The sequence below is a fragment of the Gopherus evgoodei genome, chromosome 3 (assembly GCF_007399415.2).
Source record: "Gopherus evgoodei ecotype Sinaloan lineage chromosome 3, rGopEvg1_v1.p, whole genome shotgun sequence".
In the NCBI taxonomy this organism is placed as follows: domain Eukaryota; kingdom Metazoa; phylum Chordata; order Testudines; family Testudinidae; genus Gopherus; species Gopherus evgoodei.
In genome coordinates, this window is record NC_044324.1 from 25,043,888 (window position 1) to 25,061,574 (window position 17,687).

Sequence of the window (17,687 nt, forward strand, 5' to 3'; positions counted from 1 at the left end):
GGGACAGTCCTGGCTTAAAAAGAGTATATGGTCACCCTACCTATCCCTCAGAACAGTGGGAAAGTCCCTAGAGGTCAGGTTAGGCCCAAACAGTCATTTAGTTTACAAAATCTAGCTTCAGTGGAAATGCTTTCATGCGCTTTTAAAAATTTCATTGAGGAAACAATTTTTTGCAGTGTTTGCAACCCAAACCCTGTAGCACTGAAGGCATTCACCCAGAAGGTGAACAGGAGTAGGAACAAAACTGACTACTTTGATTAATCTGCTTTCATAGCCCAAGTAAATATTATAATAAGAGGAATAAAGAAATAATATGAACAGTGGTGAGTAAATTAGTAAATTTAGATTTTTATAATTATTTCAGTTGTAATAATCCATGGTACTGAGAGTAGTAACTGAGAAACATAGATTTTTAAGGTCAAAAAGGATCATTATAATCATCTGCTTTGACTCCTGTATATCATAGGCCATAGAATTTCATGAAGTAGTTTCTCCATCAAGCCTATAACTTCTGGTTGAACTTGGACATATCTTTTAGGAATACAGCCAGTCTTGATTTAAAGACTTCAGGGGTATGTCTTCATGGCATCTGGAAGTGTTCCTTCTCAGCCTGGGCAGACAGATTTGCACTAGCTCTGCTTGAGCTAGCATGTTAAAAATAGCAGCATGGATGTTGCTACACGTGGTGGCTTGGGCTAGCTGCCTATATCCAATCCTGCCCAACCCCCAGGGTCTGAGCCCAGGTGGCTAGCCCAAGCCACTGTTGTCATGCTACAACATCCACACTCTGCATAAGCTAGCATGAGTCTGGGAGGCATGCTCCCAGATGCAGTGTAGACATACCCCAAGCGTTGTAGAATCCATTACATCCCTAAGAACATCGTTCCAATGGTTAGCTAAACTCTCTGTAAAAAAAAAAATTGCACATCTTATTTCCAGTCTGAATTTGTCTAGTTTCAACTTCCAGCCATTGCATCTTTCTATACCTTTCTCTGCTAAACCAAGAGAGGTTCAAAACAATAATAGAGTGACAAATGCAACAATGAAATGGTTTGCAGTAAATGGTCTGACCAGCTCTTAATTGCAGGTGTAGAATTTCAAGTTGTTTTTAGCCAAATATATATAATCTACCATTATAATTGTTGAATTATCTTCCAGGTACCTGGCTTAAGAGACATCATGCCTTTATCTGCCTGGCAATAATCTGGGCCTACGCTATGTTCTGGGCTACTGTGCCATTTGCTGGTTTGGGGAACTATGCTCCAGAGCCATTTGGAACCTCCTGCACTCTGGATTGGTGGCTGGCTCAGGCTTCAGTGGCTGGACAGGCATTTATTCTGAATATTCTCTTCTTCTGCCTCTTGCTCCCAACTGCTGTGATTGTGTTTTCCTATGTTAAAATCATTGCAAAAGTCAAGTCGTCTGCCAAAGAAGTTGCTCATTATGACACCAGGATTCAAAACAATCATGTACTGGAAATTAAATTGACCAAGGTAGGTAGGAGAAAACTGTCAGACCATAAAACCAGGTGGGAAGAACCATAGATCCTATAATTGGTACTGAATATTTGTGAAGCTCTAATGTGTCACAAGCACAAGATAGTGGTGGCCTGTGATGTTAGTTGCAGCCCTTACTCTCCTGTATCTGCAAGGCACAGCTGAAGGAAGGGGAGGATGGAGTTGTGATTAAGGTACTTAAAATGAGACCCTGGAGATGGGTCCAGCCTGAAGCTGTGTAACCTTGGACCAATCATGTGATTGTTCTGTGCCTCAGTTTCCCCATCAGTAAAATGGGGATAATAATACTTCCCTACCTCACAGGTGTGGTCATGAAGATAAATTTAAAAATGTTTGTGAGGCACTCAGGTATCACTGTGAAATAAAATAGATAGATGAAAAGTGGGATTTTATTACTGGTGAAATAAAACTGTGGACAATTTGTATTCTTCTATCAAAGAAGATACACGTACAAGAAAATGTGATCATGTGAATTTCTTTATGATTAAAGATTCACAATGAATTTTTTATAAAAATTAAGGTTCAGACGAAATGCCAAGATGGCCTCTGTTGTCACAATTTTTGGTTACCCCGGCCTTATTTTTGCAGCTCTTTTTTAAAGAAACCCTACCATAAGCTTGGGAATATAGCAGCGTGTTCCCCATCCAACTGTACCCTTTTTCTGTTTGGCAAACATGTCAGCCACGAGTTTGGCTGACACTGGAGTATTGAACTGAGAACCTCCAGCGCTAAAACCATCAGTTTCTAGAGCCAGAGACAAAGAGCCAAAGTTTCCAGAAACAGAATCACATCTTCTGTGGCTTGGATATTGGGTGAGGGAGGGGACTTGTAACACACTGACTAGTAGTTACATGTTTGTTTTCTTTCCATGTTTGGAAATGAACTGAAATTAACAAGTGGTTGCAATACATATAATAGATTTATAGATTCACAAAGTCTAAGGCAAGAAGGGGACTTTATAATCACCTAGTCTGACCTTCTGTATAACACAGGCCAAAGAACTTCTCCAAAATAATTCCTAGAGCAGCTCTTTTAGAAAAACATCCAATCTTGATTTCAAAATGGTCAGCAATGGAGAATCCACCGTAACCCTTGGGAAATTGTTCCAGGGATTAATTACCTTCACCGTTAAAAACACCTGCCTTATTTCCAGCTGAATTTATCTAGCTTCAACTTTCAGACGTTGGATTGTGTTACATCTTTCTCTGCTAGGCTGAAGAGTTCATTATTAAATATTTGTTTCCCATGTAGATACTTATAGACTGTAATCAAGTCATCCATTAATCTTTTTGTTAAGCTAAATGGTTTGAGCTCCTTGAATCTATCACTATAAGGTTTGTTTTCCAATCCCTTAATCATTCATGCAGCTCTTCTCTGAATCCTCTCCAGTTTATTAACATCCTTCTTGAATTGTAGACACCAGAACTGGGCACAGTATTCCATTCACAATTGCACCAGTGCCAAATATAGAGGTAAAACAACATATCTACTCATACTCAAGATTCCCTTGTTTATGCACTACAGACTTGCATTAGCACTTTTGGTCACAATGACACACTGGGAGCTCATGTTTAGAGCCCAGCAAATCCACGGATATCTACTTTATATCCACAGATATCCACATCCATGGATGCAGATGTGAATATCCGCGGACCATTTTTGTGGATGGTGGATGGATGCGGATCCAAATTTTAATAGAAAGCCCTGCAAATCTGCGGCTATCCACTTTATATCTGCCAATACCCGTGGATCATTTTTGCGGATCATGGATTCGATGTGGATACAAATTTTGTATCTGCTCAGGGTTCTACTCATGTTCAGCTGATTACCCACCATCATCCTCACATCTTTTTCAGAGTCACTGTTTCCCAGGATAGAGTCCCATATCCTACACGGATATGTGTGGCCTACATCTTCGTCCCTACATGTATACATTTACATTTAGCTGTATTAAAACACATATTGTTTGCTTGTGTCCAGTTTACCAAGAGATCCAGATTGCTCTCAGTCAGTGAACTGTCCTCTTCCTTATTTACCACTGCACCAATTTTTGTTTCATCTGAAACTTTATCAATGATGATTTTATATTTTCTTCTAGGTTGTTGATTAAAATGTTAAATAGCATAGGGTCAAAACCTAATCCCACAGACCCCACTAGAAACACATTCACTTGATGATCATTCCCCATTTACACAATTACATTTTCAGATCTATGTTAATTTTATAATATTTTAGTTTTCCAATTAAATTTGTGTCCCAAGTCAAATGCCATACAGAAGTCTAAGTATGTTATGTCAACATTACTTTTATCAACCAAACTTTTAATCTCATCAAAAAAAGATATAAAGTCAGTTTGACAGGATCTGTTATTCACAAACCCATTCTGATTTACATTAATTACATTGCCCTCCTTTAATTCCTTGTTAATTGAGTCCCATATCAGTCACTCCATTATCTTGCCCTGGACTGATGTCAGGCTGACAAGCCTATAATTTCCTGAGTCATCTCATTGACATTAGCTTTCTTCTAGAATTCTGGAACTTCCCTAATGCTCCAAGACTTATCGTAAATCAACATTAACAGTACAGCAAACTCCTCAGGCAGCTATTTTAAAACTATTGGTTACGGTTATCTGGACCTGCTGATTTAAAAATGTCTAACTTTCGTAGCTTCTGTTTAACATCCTCCAGAGATATTAGTGGAATGGAACGAGTGTTATCATCACCATATGATGAGACTATATCATCTGTTTTCCCCCAAATACAAAATAGAAATATTTATTGAACACTTCTGCCTTTTTTGCGTTACTATTGATAATTCTACCATTTCCATCTAGTCACGGGCCAATACTATTGTCAAGATTCTTTTTGTTCCTAACATATTTTAAAAATTCCATCTGATAAACATGTATCTACATAGTATACAAAGCCAAAACATTGTTGGGAATTCAGACCACCTGCAGCATAATCAGTCAAGCTAATACAGCTGTGGGAATAGTTTTGGTTAGTTAGCTGCTGCTGCCTTGACAGTAGAAAGAACCCCAAATTCTGGTAGCTTTATTTACAGAGATACAGCATACCTGCAGTGCTGCTTTTACAATCATATTTTGCACTTCTATAGAACCTTCTGTGCAAAGATCTTGATTCTAAATCTGGAAGATTTTGATCCAGTATTACAGAAATATGAAATCAGTTGTTTTTATGAGATCTCTGTCATCTGGAAGGGCAGAAGTTCATGTGAAATTTCTGTCAGATCTGAATCAGTATGTCCCATCTACTTTCAGATCCTAACTGGAACCCAAAATGTTGGGGCAGGTTTGGGTCTGGGAAGTGGAATCCCATCATCCACCTTCAAAATTTCAAAGGGGGGTTGAATTTGAGTTTCCCTTTTTGGCTCATAAATGTTAGATGGCAAAAAAAAAAGGGGGGGGGAGGAAGGTTTAAAATCTTTATGTAATTTACTTCTTCAAGAATATTGAAATCACATCCACTAAGAATATCAACACATGGAACAGAGCTTGAGAAAAACACAATATCTGAAAGGCTTCAGGTGGCTTCAGAACAGAGCATTCACTGAAGATTTGTATTGTAATCCTTCTAATTACTTCTCCCAAATGACTATTCATGTACTATTATCTGCTAGGATGCTGTGCAATACCCTATGAATTATGGTAGTGCTGTCAAACATGAACTTCAGTACACAATATCATGTGATGCAATATGGAACCTGTATCATATTACGTATAGGTATGGGCACACTTGTTCAGGTAAAATAAATGACTCAAAACTTTAGCTCAGTTAGAATACTTTTTGACTTTTAAACAACTGCGTGTAGATCTTCTTTTCCTGACCTCCTATGAAAACCTTTTACGATTTAATAGGGATGTAGCCAATGAGATTCTGCATAAATTAAATAGGATTCTATAGAAATTATTCACAAAATATCAGAATTTAACAGAGAATGAGATTCCTGCTATAAGTTGGTTAAAAAAAAACTCTATAGAAGTATTAAATTCTCAACGATGTCATTTTGCAATGGACCAGTGAAATACAAGAGTTATGGCTATCCCTATAGGTCCGTCAATGCATGTGTTTTGCAAGTGACAAATACACATTCAGTTTCTGACCTGTTCACACTTCAAAGTAATCACGTTATCTGCATTTTCTCAGTGGAAGATGGGAAGGATTCTTATTACCTGCCTTAGAAACCTCTTGTTCTCCAGATGCCATCCTGGGCACAGGGAGGAAATGAGGCTTACTTAGGACTTTAACCCTCCTATTACAACCAACCCTCCACCATGACCTACTGCCAGGTAGGTGATGGCATCACCAGGGTGCTGGTGATGCCATCACACAACATCAGCACTGCCTGCAAGGGAGGAAGAATCCTTGTGTTGACACCAGCTGCTGCAGTCTGTTTTCCTCTCCCTAGTCCTTTGTCCTCACTGCACTGACTGGCAATGGGGGACAGAGAGAGGAGAGAGCTACCGCTCCTTCCGTACACACAACACTTGGATAGCAACCTAGTTTTCTTTCTGAGTCATGAACAGGAAATATTTCAGCCCAATCCTGGAAATCTCTCTAGAGACCTTGGTCTTTCAAGGTTTGTAGTGTGATGGCAAAGGGGTTCAAATGAGTGGTAGGAAGAACGGCCTTGAGCTTTCACTGTAAGGCTGGGCTCTAGGAGACCAGGATTCAGTTCCTGTCTTCACCACTTCTTTTGCTCATTTGGCTCCTTTGGTGACTTGGCAAGTCACTTAGGCAAAAATTTTCAGATTTGGGTGTACAGAGTTGGGCACCTAAATCCCTCTTTAGGCCTTTCAATAAGTAGCTTGATATTACAGGTGCTGAGCACTAGCCAGCTCCCATTGACTTCAAGCCTTAGACACCCCAATTTGAAATTTTGGGGCTCAGTCTCACTAGCCCTCAGTTTCCCATTTATGAAATAGAGGCAAAATAATACTTCCTACTTCTCAGGGGTGTTGTGAGGCTCAGTGAATGTGTATTTAGAATCAGTTGGGGGAAAGAGGTTGTAGAAGTAAAAAGTATTTCAGATAAGCACCAAACCTGTGGCCTAAGCAGCACAAATTTTTAAATGATTGCAGATCACTTTAACGTTATCCAGGACTTTGGCGTTTCACATAATTTCTCTTAGTGTTAAATTCCCAAGAACAAGGTGACTTTTGTTTATAAAGGATATATAAAAATATCCTTCTAAATGTCACCATGTCATGGTATCTTTCCCCAATCTGAAACTTAGAGTCCAAAAGTTGGGGTACCAGCATGAATTCCCCTAAGCTTAATTACCAGCTTAGATCTGATAGCTGCCACCAATCAGGACTTGGAGTGCCTGGTACAATCTGGTCCCCCCAAAACCTTCCCTGGGGACCCCCAAGACCCAGACCCCCTGGATCTTAACACAAGGAAAGTAAACTCTTTCCCTCACCAGTGCCTCTCCAAGACTTCCCCTCCCTGGGTTACCCTGGAAGATTACCCTGATTCAAACTCCTTGAATCACAACACAGAAAAATCAGGTTTGTTCCCCCCGTTCTCTTCCCCTCCAGCTGTTCCCTCCCTGGGCTCCTGGAGAGATAGACATATTCAAGCTCCGTGAATCTAAAACAAAGGGATTCCACCCTTCTCCCCTCCCTTCTCCTTCCCTGGTAAGTACAGACTCAGTTCCTTTGAGCCTCAACAAGGGGAAAAATCAGACAGGTCTTAAAAGCAAAACTTTTAATAAAAAGAAAGAAAAAAAATAAAAGTTGTCTCTGTAATTTAGAAGGTAAAAGTTACAGGGCCTTCAGCTTATAGACACTAGAAAGAAAAACCTCCTTCAGCAGAAATACAATTTAACATACTTCCAGCCAAATGCACATTAGAATTCTACCAGCCAGATACACATTTGCAAATAAAGAAAACAATTAAAAAGACTAAACCGCATTTCTACTTGCACTTACTACTTGAATAAAAATTAGAGCCTGTAGTACCTCCGGTCACTCTCAGATTCCAGAGAGAACAAAGCCAACCCCCCCAAAAACAAACAAAGGCTTTCCTCCACCGAGATTTGAAAGTATCTTGTCTCTTGATTGGTCCCCTAGTCAGGTGTTTTTTGGTTCCCTGTTTGTTAATCCTTTACAGGTGAAAGAGACATTAACCCTTAACTATCTGTTTATGACACGCACCCCAAATCGCAGACAGTGGGGAGCCTCACTGGCGGTGATTTTTTTCTAGAACTTTAGAATAAACAGATTAATACAACACATGCACCTTTACATATACTATTAAGTATGTAAACTACAAGACTTTCTACATTTCAAGGACAAATTTTAACCAGTGGGTTCTGGGAAACTTTCACAAGAGAGTGCATCAGCTACTTTGTTAGAAGCTCCTGAAATGTGTTGAATTTCAAAATCAAAATCTTGGAGAGCTAAACTCCATTGAAGCAGTTTTTTGTTGTTCCCCTTGGCAGTATGAAGCCACTTTAGCGCAGCATGGTCGGTTTGTAGCTGGAACCGCAGTCCCCAAACATATGGGCGTAGCTTTTACAGGGCGTACACAATGGCATAGCATTCCTTTTCACTGACTGACCAGTGACTTTCCCTCTCAGACAGTTTCTTGCTGAAAAACACGACAGGATGGAAGTTGTGATCCGGTCCCTCCTGCATGAGAACTGCTCCTATACCACGCTCAGATGCATCTGTAGTTACTAGGAATGGCTTGTCAAAGTCCGGGGCCCTTAGCACAGGGTCAGACATGAGCGTTGCCTTAAGTTGGGTAAAGGCCTTTTGACACTCATCAGTCCACTTAACTGCATTTGGCTGGGTCTTTTTGGTCAGGTCAGTCAGTGGGGCAGTGGTTTGGCTGTAGTGTGGTACAAATCGCCTGTAGTACCCGGCCAAGCTTAAGAAGGATTGGACCTGTTTCTTTGACCTTGGGACAGGCCACTTTTGGATAGCATCCACCTTGGCCTGTAGGGGGTTTATGGTTCCTCGACCCACCTGGTGTCCCAGGTAAGTCACTCTGTTTTGGCCTATTTGACACTTTTGGGCCTTAACAGTTAGTCCTGCCTGCCTGATGCACTCAAAGACTTTTTCCAGGTGTTCTAGGTGTTCGGGCCAGGAGTTAGAAAAAAATGGCCACATCATCGAGGTAGGCAACTGCATATTTTTCCAATCCTGCTAGCAGACCATCTACCAGCCTCTGGAAGGTGGTGGGTGCATTTCAGCCTGAAAGGAAGTACATTAAATTCATACACCCCTGCATGGGTGCCAGTACCCCTTGGTTAAGTCTATTGTAGATATGAACTGGGCACATTCCAATTTTTTAATAGCTCGTCGGTGCGAGGCATTGGATAGTTGTCCGGACGAGTTATCGCATTTAGCTCACGGTAGTTTACGCAAAAGCGTATTTCCCCATCTGGTTTGGGTACCAGAACCACTGGAGATGCCCATGCACTGGTAGATGAGCGTATTGTACCCATCTGTAGCATGTTTTGGATCAGTTGGGGGAAAGAGGTTGTAGAAGTAAAAAGTATTTCAGATAAGCACGAAACCTGTGGCCTAAGCAGCACAAATTTTTAAATGATTGCAGATCACTTTAACGTTATCCAGGACTTTGGCGTTTCACATAATTTCTCTTAGTGTTAAATTCCCAAGAACAAGGTGACTTTTGTTTATAAAGGATATATAAAAATATCCTTTTCTAAATGTCACCACCTCTTTGTTTTCTCTTTATTTATATATGTGTAGTAAATACTCATTTAATTTAACTTCAAAGAATCATAATTTGCTGACTTTTTGTTCAGTTTCTTCACTTTTAGTCTGGCCTAATGAGCTCAAGGAAAGATTTGGGCCAACAGAATCCCTATTTGTTCTATATATGTCAAGCAAAATTACAGCTGGAGATAGATAAGGAAAAGTGAAATAAATTACAGCATTGGTTCATACTGCAGACCTTATCTGAGGCAGGGGGTCATTTTTCCATTCTGTTGCACGCACTCTCACATTGTCTGCAACTCTGGGAAATATGAGGACTGTGCAGTGCGATGCATCAGTAAAGACCACTCTCTTAGGTAACTGTTTTCTCTCCTTTCTTTTTATTCTCACAAGGTGGCAATGTTGATCTGTGCAGGATTTCTGATTGCCTGGATCCCATATGCCGTGGTATCAGTGTGGTCAGCTTTTGGACAGCCAAACTCAGTGCCCATTCAAGTTTCAGTCGTCCCAACCTTGCTTGCAAAATCGGCAGCTATGTACAACCCAATTATTTACCAAGTCATTGATTGTAAATTTTCCTGTTGCCGTTCATTGCAGAAGAAGAGCTCCTTGAAGAAATCCAGGTAAATTTTGGAAAAAAGTGGGCAACCTGAAAACATTTTGATTTCTGGATACTCATTTCGTTACTCTAAAATCTTTACAGAGCATAAGCACTGCAATCCTGGAATACAGGAATAGTCCATCTGGCCTAGTTTCTTATTTTTTTACCTAGTGGCCAGTGCTGGATACTGCATAGGAAGGTTTCAACCCTCCCCTGCTAATACTCTTAGCTGTACCCACATCTGTAGTATAAAAATGAGGGACAATTTCTTCTTGACTGTAACTGGTGATTAGCTTGTCATCTGAAACACAGAAATAGTTTGTCTAGGTCGTGAGTCAAAAAAAAGAAATGAATGGAAAGATTCCCTTTCACTTCAGTGGGCTTTGAATCAGTCACACTCTTACCATCCTACCTAATATAAGCACTCAAACCCGAAAGGTACTGAAAGCCCGCAATTCCCAGTGGTCAGTGGGAGCTGCATATGCTCAGCACATTCCAGGGTCTATCTCTAAATAGTGGGCAGATGGGATAACTCAGTGGTTTGAGCATTGACCTGCTAAACCCAGAGTTATGAGTTCAATCCTTGAGGGATCCATTTAGGGAACTGGGGTAAAAATCTGTCTGGAGATTGCTCCTGCTTTGAGTAGCAGGTTGAATTAAATGACCTCCTGAGGTCCCTTCCAGCCTCAATATTCTATGAGGCATTTTTCTTATTCACAGAAGTGCCTAATTAAAAAAAGAATCTTTCCAAGCTATTTGCTTTAGTGATATAATTGAGGCTAAACCAGCCCTTAAAAGCCTGCAGTGTCCCTGGGGATGCATAGGGTGTATCCTAGGCAGAATTTGGCCTCTTATCTGTATGGGATGCTAAAGTGTTGGCACCATCTATGCATTTTATTTTCCTTATTGACAAAAAATATCAGTTTCTTGTTCACCACCAAACCTGTGGACAATGGTGTTGAGGGCCCAGCAATGCTGGAAGATTTAAGCATCAGCATTTCAGATTCCAACAGCATCCTCTGGTGCGGAAGTACAGAATGGAATTTTCACAGAATTAGAGAAATTACAGACCAGATCCTTTTCATCATCCATTCCGTTACCAATTACAGAACTGCACTCTATAGTGTATTTTCCTGCGTGTTGTCCAGCCTAGGTTTAAATATCCCAAGCTGCAGGCTGGCCCCCACTATCACCAGCCTGGACCAAAGGCACCGGAGCCCTGACAAAAGTGGGAGGTGAGGTGGGACCCCTGCCTGAGGTGGCAGCAAAGGCAGCCCCTTGCCCGTGTCCCAGGTCCCCGCCCAGGGTAGGTGGAGGGACCCAGGCTCAGGTGGATGAGCCTTGGAGCCACAGTCCAGCCATGTTTAGAGCTGGATGGGCAGCTGTGGGGAGCTGTGGTGGTGGACCCTCTATCCACCCATGGTGCGGGGATCCTGAGCAGTCCCTGGTCCGTGTCCCCACTCCCTGCCCACCCTGCTCTCAGCCCCCACCCCCCTGCACCCCAGGTGTGTGGAGGGTCTGCCGTGGCTCCCCACAGCTGCCTGGGCTCCATGCTGGTGTGGCTGGGGGTTGGGGCCTCGGAGAGGAGAGAAAGAGGGTGGAGTCTGCCCTGGCAAAAAGTGGGAGGGCTATGGCCCCCTGGCCCCACTCAGTTCTGGTGGTGGGAAGCAGGAGGGAGTCTGGGGGTGGAGTGTGAGTGGGGCCACGCAGACAGTTTGGGTAGGCTGAACCTTCCCCTGCCTTTGATACTCACAGCCCATGAGGCAGGGGTGTGGTTTTTACACCTCTCACCTACACAGCTATCCCGATATAACTGTTCCATGTAGGCCAAGCCTTAGAATGCACCCCTAGTCTACAACTCTCTTTTATGTGGAAACAAGAACTACCTTATCTACTGGCTTTAATAGAAGTTGTCTCCCTCTGCCACAATACCACTCTGCTAGTCCATATATGGTTTTGGCCCTTATATTTCATGTGGAAGGGCTTGGGGAGTGTAAGGACTGAGTGTGTGTCTAGGCTTTGTGCTGGGGTTCCACGTGGGAGGGAGGTTTTTTACAACCTCGCCCAGCTTTTATACCTGCAGAAGGGCTAGTGTAGCCTTAGGTGAGGACTTGAGGATTTCCGTATGTCTGGTGATGAATAAAATGATCTGCAGGAATGGAACCCTAATCATTTATAAAGCCAGGTTATTTCAGGCAATTTGACCATATTTTTCCTTCCTGTAGGCTGTATACGATATCTGGAAATAGAGAGCCAACAGCAATGAACGAAACCCACCTGGAGGTGTGACGGCATATGGACAGGTGTATGGAAACATGCTGACAATCATTTTCTTCTCAGTTTCTTCCTTTGCAAATTAGTTAAAATATATGGGCAAATTTATTTGAGTATTTATTTTCCCCACTAATCTAGATACCATGTGATTTTTCACCCTTCTTGGAGTATCAACATTAGAGCTGGGCAAATAAAAGAAGAAAATATAGAGAATATTCATTTGAATTAAAACTGTGAATTCACTTTGTCTGGATTCTAAACCTTTTTTATTTATTTTATTTTATTTACGTTCATATGAGTGACTCTTTTCTTCATGGAAAGTGAAAGTCTCGTGAGAACTCATGCTATGCATTTATAAGGCTATCTTAAAATCGCTTGATTTCCCTCTTCCTGTTTATCAACATTATCCAATCCAAACAGCAGAAATTAATCATGCACTACAAAAAGTCAAAACTGAAGCAAGGCATTTGTCAATAGCTACTCTGGCTGAAATGTATTTGCAAATGAAATCTTGAATCATGAACAAATTTGTAAAGAGAAGCAGAGTCTATTCCTGGAGAATCCACAAATAAAAAAGGGTTAAATTGGTCCCGTAATTTATTGGTACAATAGTTTGCCCATCTCTAAGCACTAGGAATGCCGGGTGAAAATGCTGTGCGATGTGATGGAAATGCTGATAACCAGTAAAAGATCAAATGTATAAAACAGATATTCCACATCCCCTCCCCCCAACACGCACACAATCACTGCTCTGATACCCATCCCTTATGATGCTGGTTTTATATATCCAGTGGCAAAGCCCTCCCCTGACCTTAACTATAAAGCCACACACACAGCTTCCATAATAATTATGTACAGTTTGGTTCAGACACCACCTTCCGCTTCTTTTCTGGATTGACCATTGAAATGTAGGCACCATTACACAGACAGACACTAAAGGTAAATATCTGATATTTATATATTATTTCATCAAGAAAACCTTATTCAAATACAAAATAAATTAATTTCAAATGAAAGCAGCTTTCATATTTAATATAAAATCTAAAAAATGTGGTTAGTCTTGATTATTCCTAAAATAATTCTGTGAGTCAAAAATTTTCCCTAAACCAAGCCTTGAAGGAAAGGCAACATTTAAGAGAGAAGTTCAACTAATAGCCTGTTTGAGACGAGTCATTACACCTAGAAGACTTGTGGTGCTTTTATCATATTGTCATTCCACAGCAGCACTATAAACAGTTCTCACTGTATCGATTGATGTTCAGACAAGGGACTGAAAAGTGTATGTTGTAGATCCTGGGCTTGGAATGAGGGAGAATACAGTTTCCCCTTTCAAAATAGTTAAGTAAGGAAATGACTTGAGTAACTCCTGGAAGAGCCTTGTGGAAGGCTCTTCTAGGGAAGCTGGGATTTTTCCTCCCCATAGAATAATTTCAGTATGACCAACACTGCAATTTGCACAGTGCAACCTACTAAGGGCCAAATCCGGCTTCCATTGCAAGGTGCAGGTATTTGGTGATGAAACAATTCTGCAGCTCCTAATCAGTCCTTAGTCAGGCTAAATTTCCACTCATGTCCATGGATGACTAAGGATTGACTGAGACCTGCAGATCGTGGCCCTACAAATGGAAATTTGTTATATCAGAGTTCATGATAGTGGTCAGAGTTACCAGGGTTCTGACCAATTCCTGCCTAAATTTCTCCTTCAATTTCAAACTTTTCTTCTTCATCTCTTGCCCTGAACAATTAGCTGTGTTATTATACATTGTTAAACAGCCATTTGTCACTCCACAGAGGTGGCTGCATTTCGGTAGAAGGTGAAGCATGTTCTAGATAGGGATGTTTTCCTGAATCAGGGCCTGAAGCATTAAGTGTATAATACTCTAATTTACAGATAATTCATGTAAACCCCAATAAGGCCTTGTAGATCTCATTCAATTAATAGATTTTAAGGCAAGATGGAACTATTAGATCATCTAGTCTATTACAGGCCATGGTATTTCACCTATTTACCCCTGCGCTGAGCACAACAATTTATGTTGGGCTAAAGCACATCTTCCAGAAAGGCATCTGGTCTTGATCTGAAGATGACAAGAGATGGGGAATCCACCACTTCCCTTGCTTGCTTGTTCCAATGGTTGATCATGCTCACCTTTAAAAATAAAATTCATATTTCACAAGGACAGTGTATGAAAATCTTATAAAACTTCCTCATAAGATCCATAAACTGGGCTGGGGCTTGAGTCAAATTACTGAAAAAATAAAAGCAAGTCAGCATGAATGAGTGTGAAATATGACTCTGAAAGATCTTTTTATGGTATTTTCAGTAATTCAGTGTCTTAGCTATGTTAAGGAACTTCTTGGTTTTATGCATAAACATTAACACAAATGCTGAATAAATATTATAAATAATATTATTTATTCACATATCTCATTATATGCCTTATATGCACACTTAGACTGAACTGTCCTGATTCAAAGTGATGTCAGGTAAAGTCGTGGAAACTTAAACTTATTTCCAGTGCCTCCTGGATAAAGAAAATTATTGAATTCCAGTCCTAAACAGGACAGCATTATCCTTTAATATTTACCTATCTTGGGCACCTTAGTTGACTCAGTGAGATCTAGCTCTGCTGTCTATTTCAAGGTTACAGGTCAGCTCGCAGATGGCAAAGTCACACAGGCTATATGGATGTGAAGACTTTTTGATTAGCTTGTCACGTAGATATAGACAATGGAGAAAATGGAACCCAGACATAAAGCTGTAAGTGCCTCCTGTACAGATTTCAAAGGCTACTGAAAGGTTAGAAGGGGAGACAAGCTCATTCTGATAGATAGGCTTGGAAGGATTAGCTTTTTATCCATAAACGTTGATTTCATCGTACATTTCATAAACTGACAAAAAAAAATGTTTCCATAGGTGACATTTACAGATAGGCAAAGTAAGAAAAATGCTGCTTGAGAAATTATCAGTGTTTGATTTAAGGATATTGACTTTGTCCATTTGACATGTGATGCTGACAATTTGTGTTTTATCAGTTATAGCTCTTTAACTTCTTGAATCTCAATATGTATGGTCATTAAACAATTCCTCTCTGAACCCTGTACTTCCTGGTCCTGTCCCTAATTTCTCACAACTGTGAACATTTAAATTGATAAAAAATAGAAAAAAAATGCTTAAAACCAATAATTTTGTACATCGGTGAAAATGTAAAATGATAAAAAGGCTTAACACCAATATTAGCTGTCAAAATTATCAAAAAATAAAAATTGAATTCTGCTAAGTTTTCTGATATAGCAAAAGATACCTGGGCCGGCAGAAGATTAAACAGAAACTTTTATGTTATCCAAAAAATTGAAGAAAGTGATGCACTGAAATGTAACAGTATCCCCAGCCTTTGAAGAGTTTGAAAAGTGTTTGCTCATACAATGTGAGCAGAACTGAAGCAAAGGTTCTCATCCAGGGTGGAAGGAGCTTAGTTAGTTTAGTTAGCACAGGTGCTTGATGCCTTTGATTCTGTTTCTAATTTTTGACACTCCCACCTCTCACCCTCCACCTTCAGACTTGCAAGTGTAGTCAGAATTGACCCAACCATTTTGATCTGGTTTGGTTTTACACTTAAGAGTCAAATTTGTACCAGCTGAGAATCTTGTCCAACACAGCGGAAAATCAGGCTTCCTGAATTCAGTGGAGTTACTTTTGATTTATAGTGGTGTGATTAGAGGCTGACCCATTGCATGTAGTTCTGGTCCCCATGGTTTAGCAAAGTTATTGGGAGAGAAAGATGGAAAAATGCTACAGTAGAAGCAATGGAGGCTCTGAGGAGAAGCTGATATGATTAAGTTGAAGTAGTCTAGAATAGAGATGGTTTGAAGTGAATTTTGTCAGTCTATAAATAGTTTTAAGGTGATAATGTAAATGAAGGCAGGGAATTATTCACAGTTTCAGAAGATGGTAGAATGAAAAACAAACAAATCCTGAAGCTAAAGAAGGAAAGATTAGGGTTAGGGCAAGGGAACAGGCTCCCAAGTGAAGCCGTTGGGGCACCATTTCTGTGGATATTCAAGAACAGATTAGATAACCTACCATTGGTGTTTTTATTATAAGGAGTGTCAGTAATGACCCCTGTGTATAGGTGGCTATATTGCATGCAGTGAAGTCATCTTCTTGTGAACTCGCATGCAGAGAAAGTCCATTTGGAGTGAAGTAGAGTGAAGGTTAGAGATTGCTGCAAGGCACTGAGGTGTGCCAATTCAGTTAGGGTTCACTCTGCTTGGAGTTACTTTTCTGTGAAAGAAATGGCTTTGCTCAATAAAGTTCCACAGCTTGCATACAGGGTATTTATTGGTAGTGCCAAATATGCAATGCATGTAGTTCAGGCTGAGATGAAATATTGCAATTTATGATTTATGCAGTTTTCTTTGAAATGTGACAAAAATATGTTTTCTGCCTGACACTTATCTTTACTTATTGTGAAGTTTTTATTAATATTACTTATTATTTGTGTTACCACCTAAGAGCCCTAGACCTGGAGCAGGACCCCACTGTGACAGGCAATGTACAAACAGAACAAAAAAACAGTCGTGGCCCCAAAGAGCTTACAATCTGCAAGACTAGAGACAACAAATGAATACAGACAGATGGGGGGTACAAACAAATAATAAGACAATACTTTGTTATTTCACAGCTCTGGATACACTTAAATATTTTGGGGGAGGTGGTGACAAAATAGGTAGACAAAGGGTTTTTGATGACAGCCCTATTTCTCCCTCTCCCCCCCCCAAATTGTGCCTGAATGAGAGGGGACAGAGCTCCCCAACATCAGTGAAAAATAGCCCGGTCTCACATTGATCTCTAAACTCAACATGTTTAAACCAGGGCATTTTCAACAATACCAGTGAACTGTTGAGAGTATAGTTGTATATGTACAACAGATTATGTTTAGAAACCACTAGACTCATGTATATTGTAATTGAAGGGGAAAATAAATGGTAGAAAATGACGTGCATATTTATAAAACAACTACTAGGGGCTTGTGGTTATACATTTTGATATTTTAGCTATAGAATATATATTTTAGAGATATATTTCTAAGAAAGCAGAATTTAGTAATATAGGAAATGCACCCTGACTTTAGGTGAATAATAAGTGAAATCCAAATCTCATTACAAAACTTAACTATATATGCTGTATATAGAATCATTCCTAGTGCTAGAGGCTCCAGTGTAAGCTATTCAGAAAGTAATTTAAATATAGTTTTACATTGATAATGTTTTCATATTTATTTACTAATTGATTTAGTTTGGCAGACAGGTTTGTAGTTACAGAATGAAGTAGATAGTGGCACACTTGTCAGTGTGGAGTTTAGTGTCATGATATTATCCTACCTTCAGTGCTTCAGAGCCAAAATTCACAGAGATGGAGTTAACTTCCCTCTTCGCTCCATTTGCTGGATCAAGTTCTTTGCTGGTGTATATGGATACAGCTCCATTGAAGTCTGGTGCTTCACCCATTTATGCCAACAGAAAATTCAGCTGGCCCTGTGTTTCCACATTAAGGGTGAAATCCTGATCTCACTGAAAT

At 40.3% G+C, this 17,687-nt stretch overlaps 1 protein-coding gene across 1 annotated transcript in view; it reads left to right on the plus strand.

Moving 5' to 3' along the window:
* The window catches only part of OPN5 (opsin 5), a 32,353-nt gene extending 20,232 nt beyond the window's left edge, over positions 1 to 12,121 (plus strand). Inside the window, exons 4-6 of the mRNA XM_030558424.1 lie at positions 1,159 to 1,493; positions 9,625 to 9,854; positions 12,058 to 12,121. Coding sequence (XP_030414284.1) covers positions 1,159 to 1,493; positions 9,625 to 9,854; positions 12,058 to 12,121 — 629 coding nt within the window. The remainder of the gene's footprint in view (positions 1 to 1,158; positions 1,494 to 9,624; positions 9,855 to 12,057) is intronic.
* Positions 12,122 to 17,687: the final 5,566 nt, after the last annotated feature.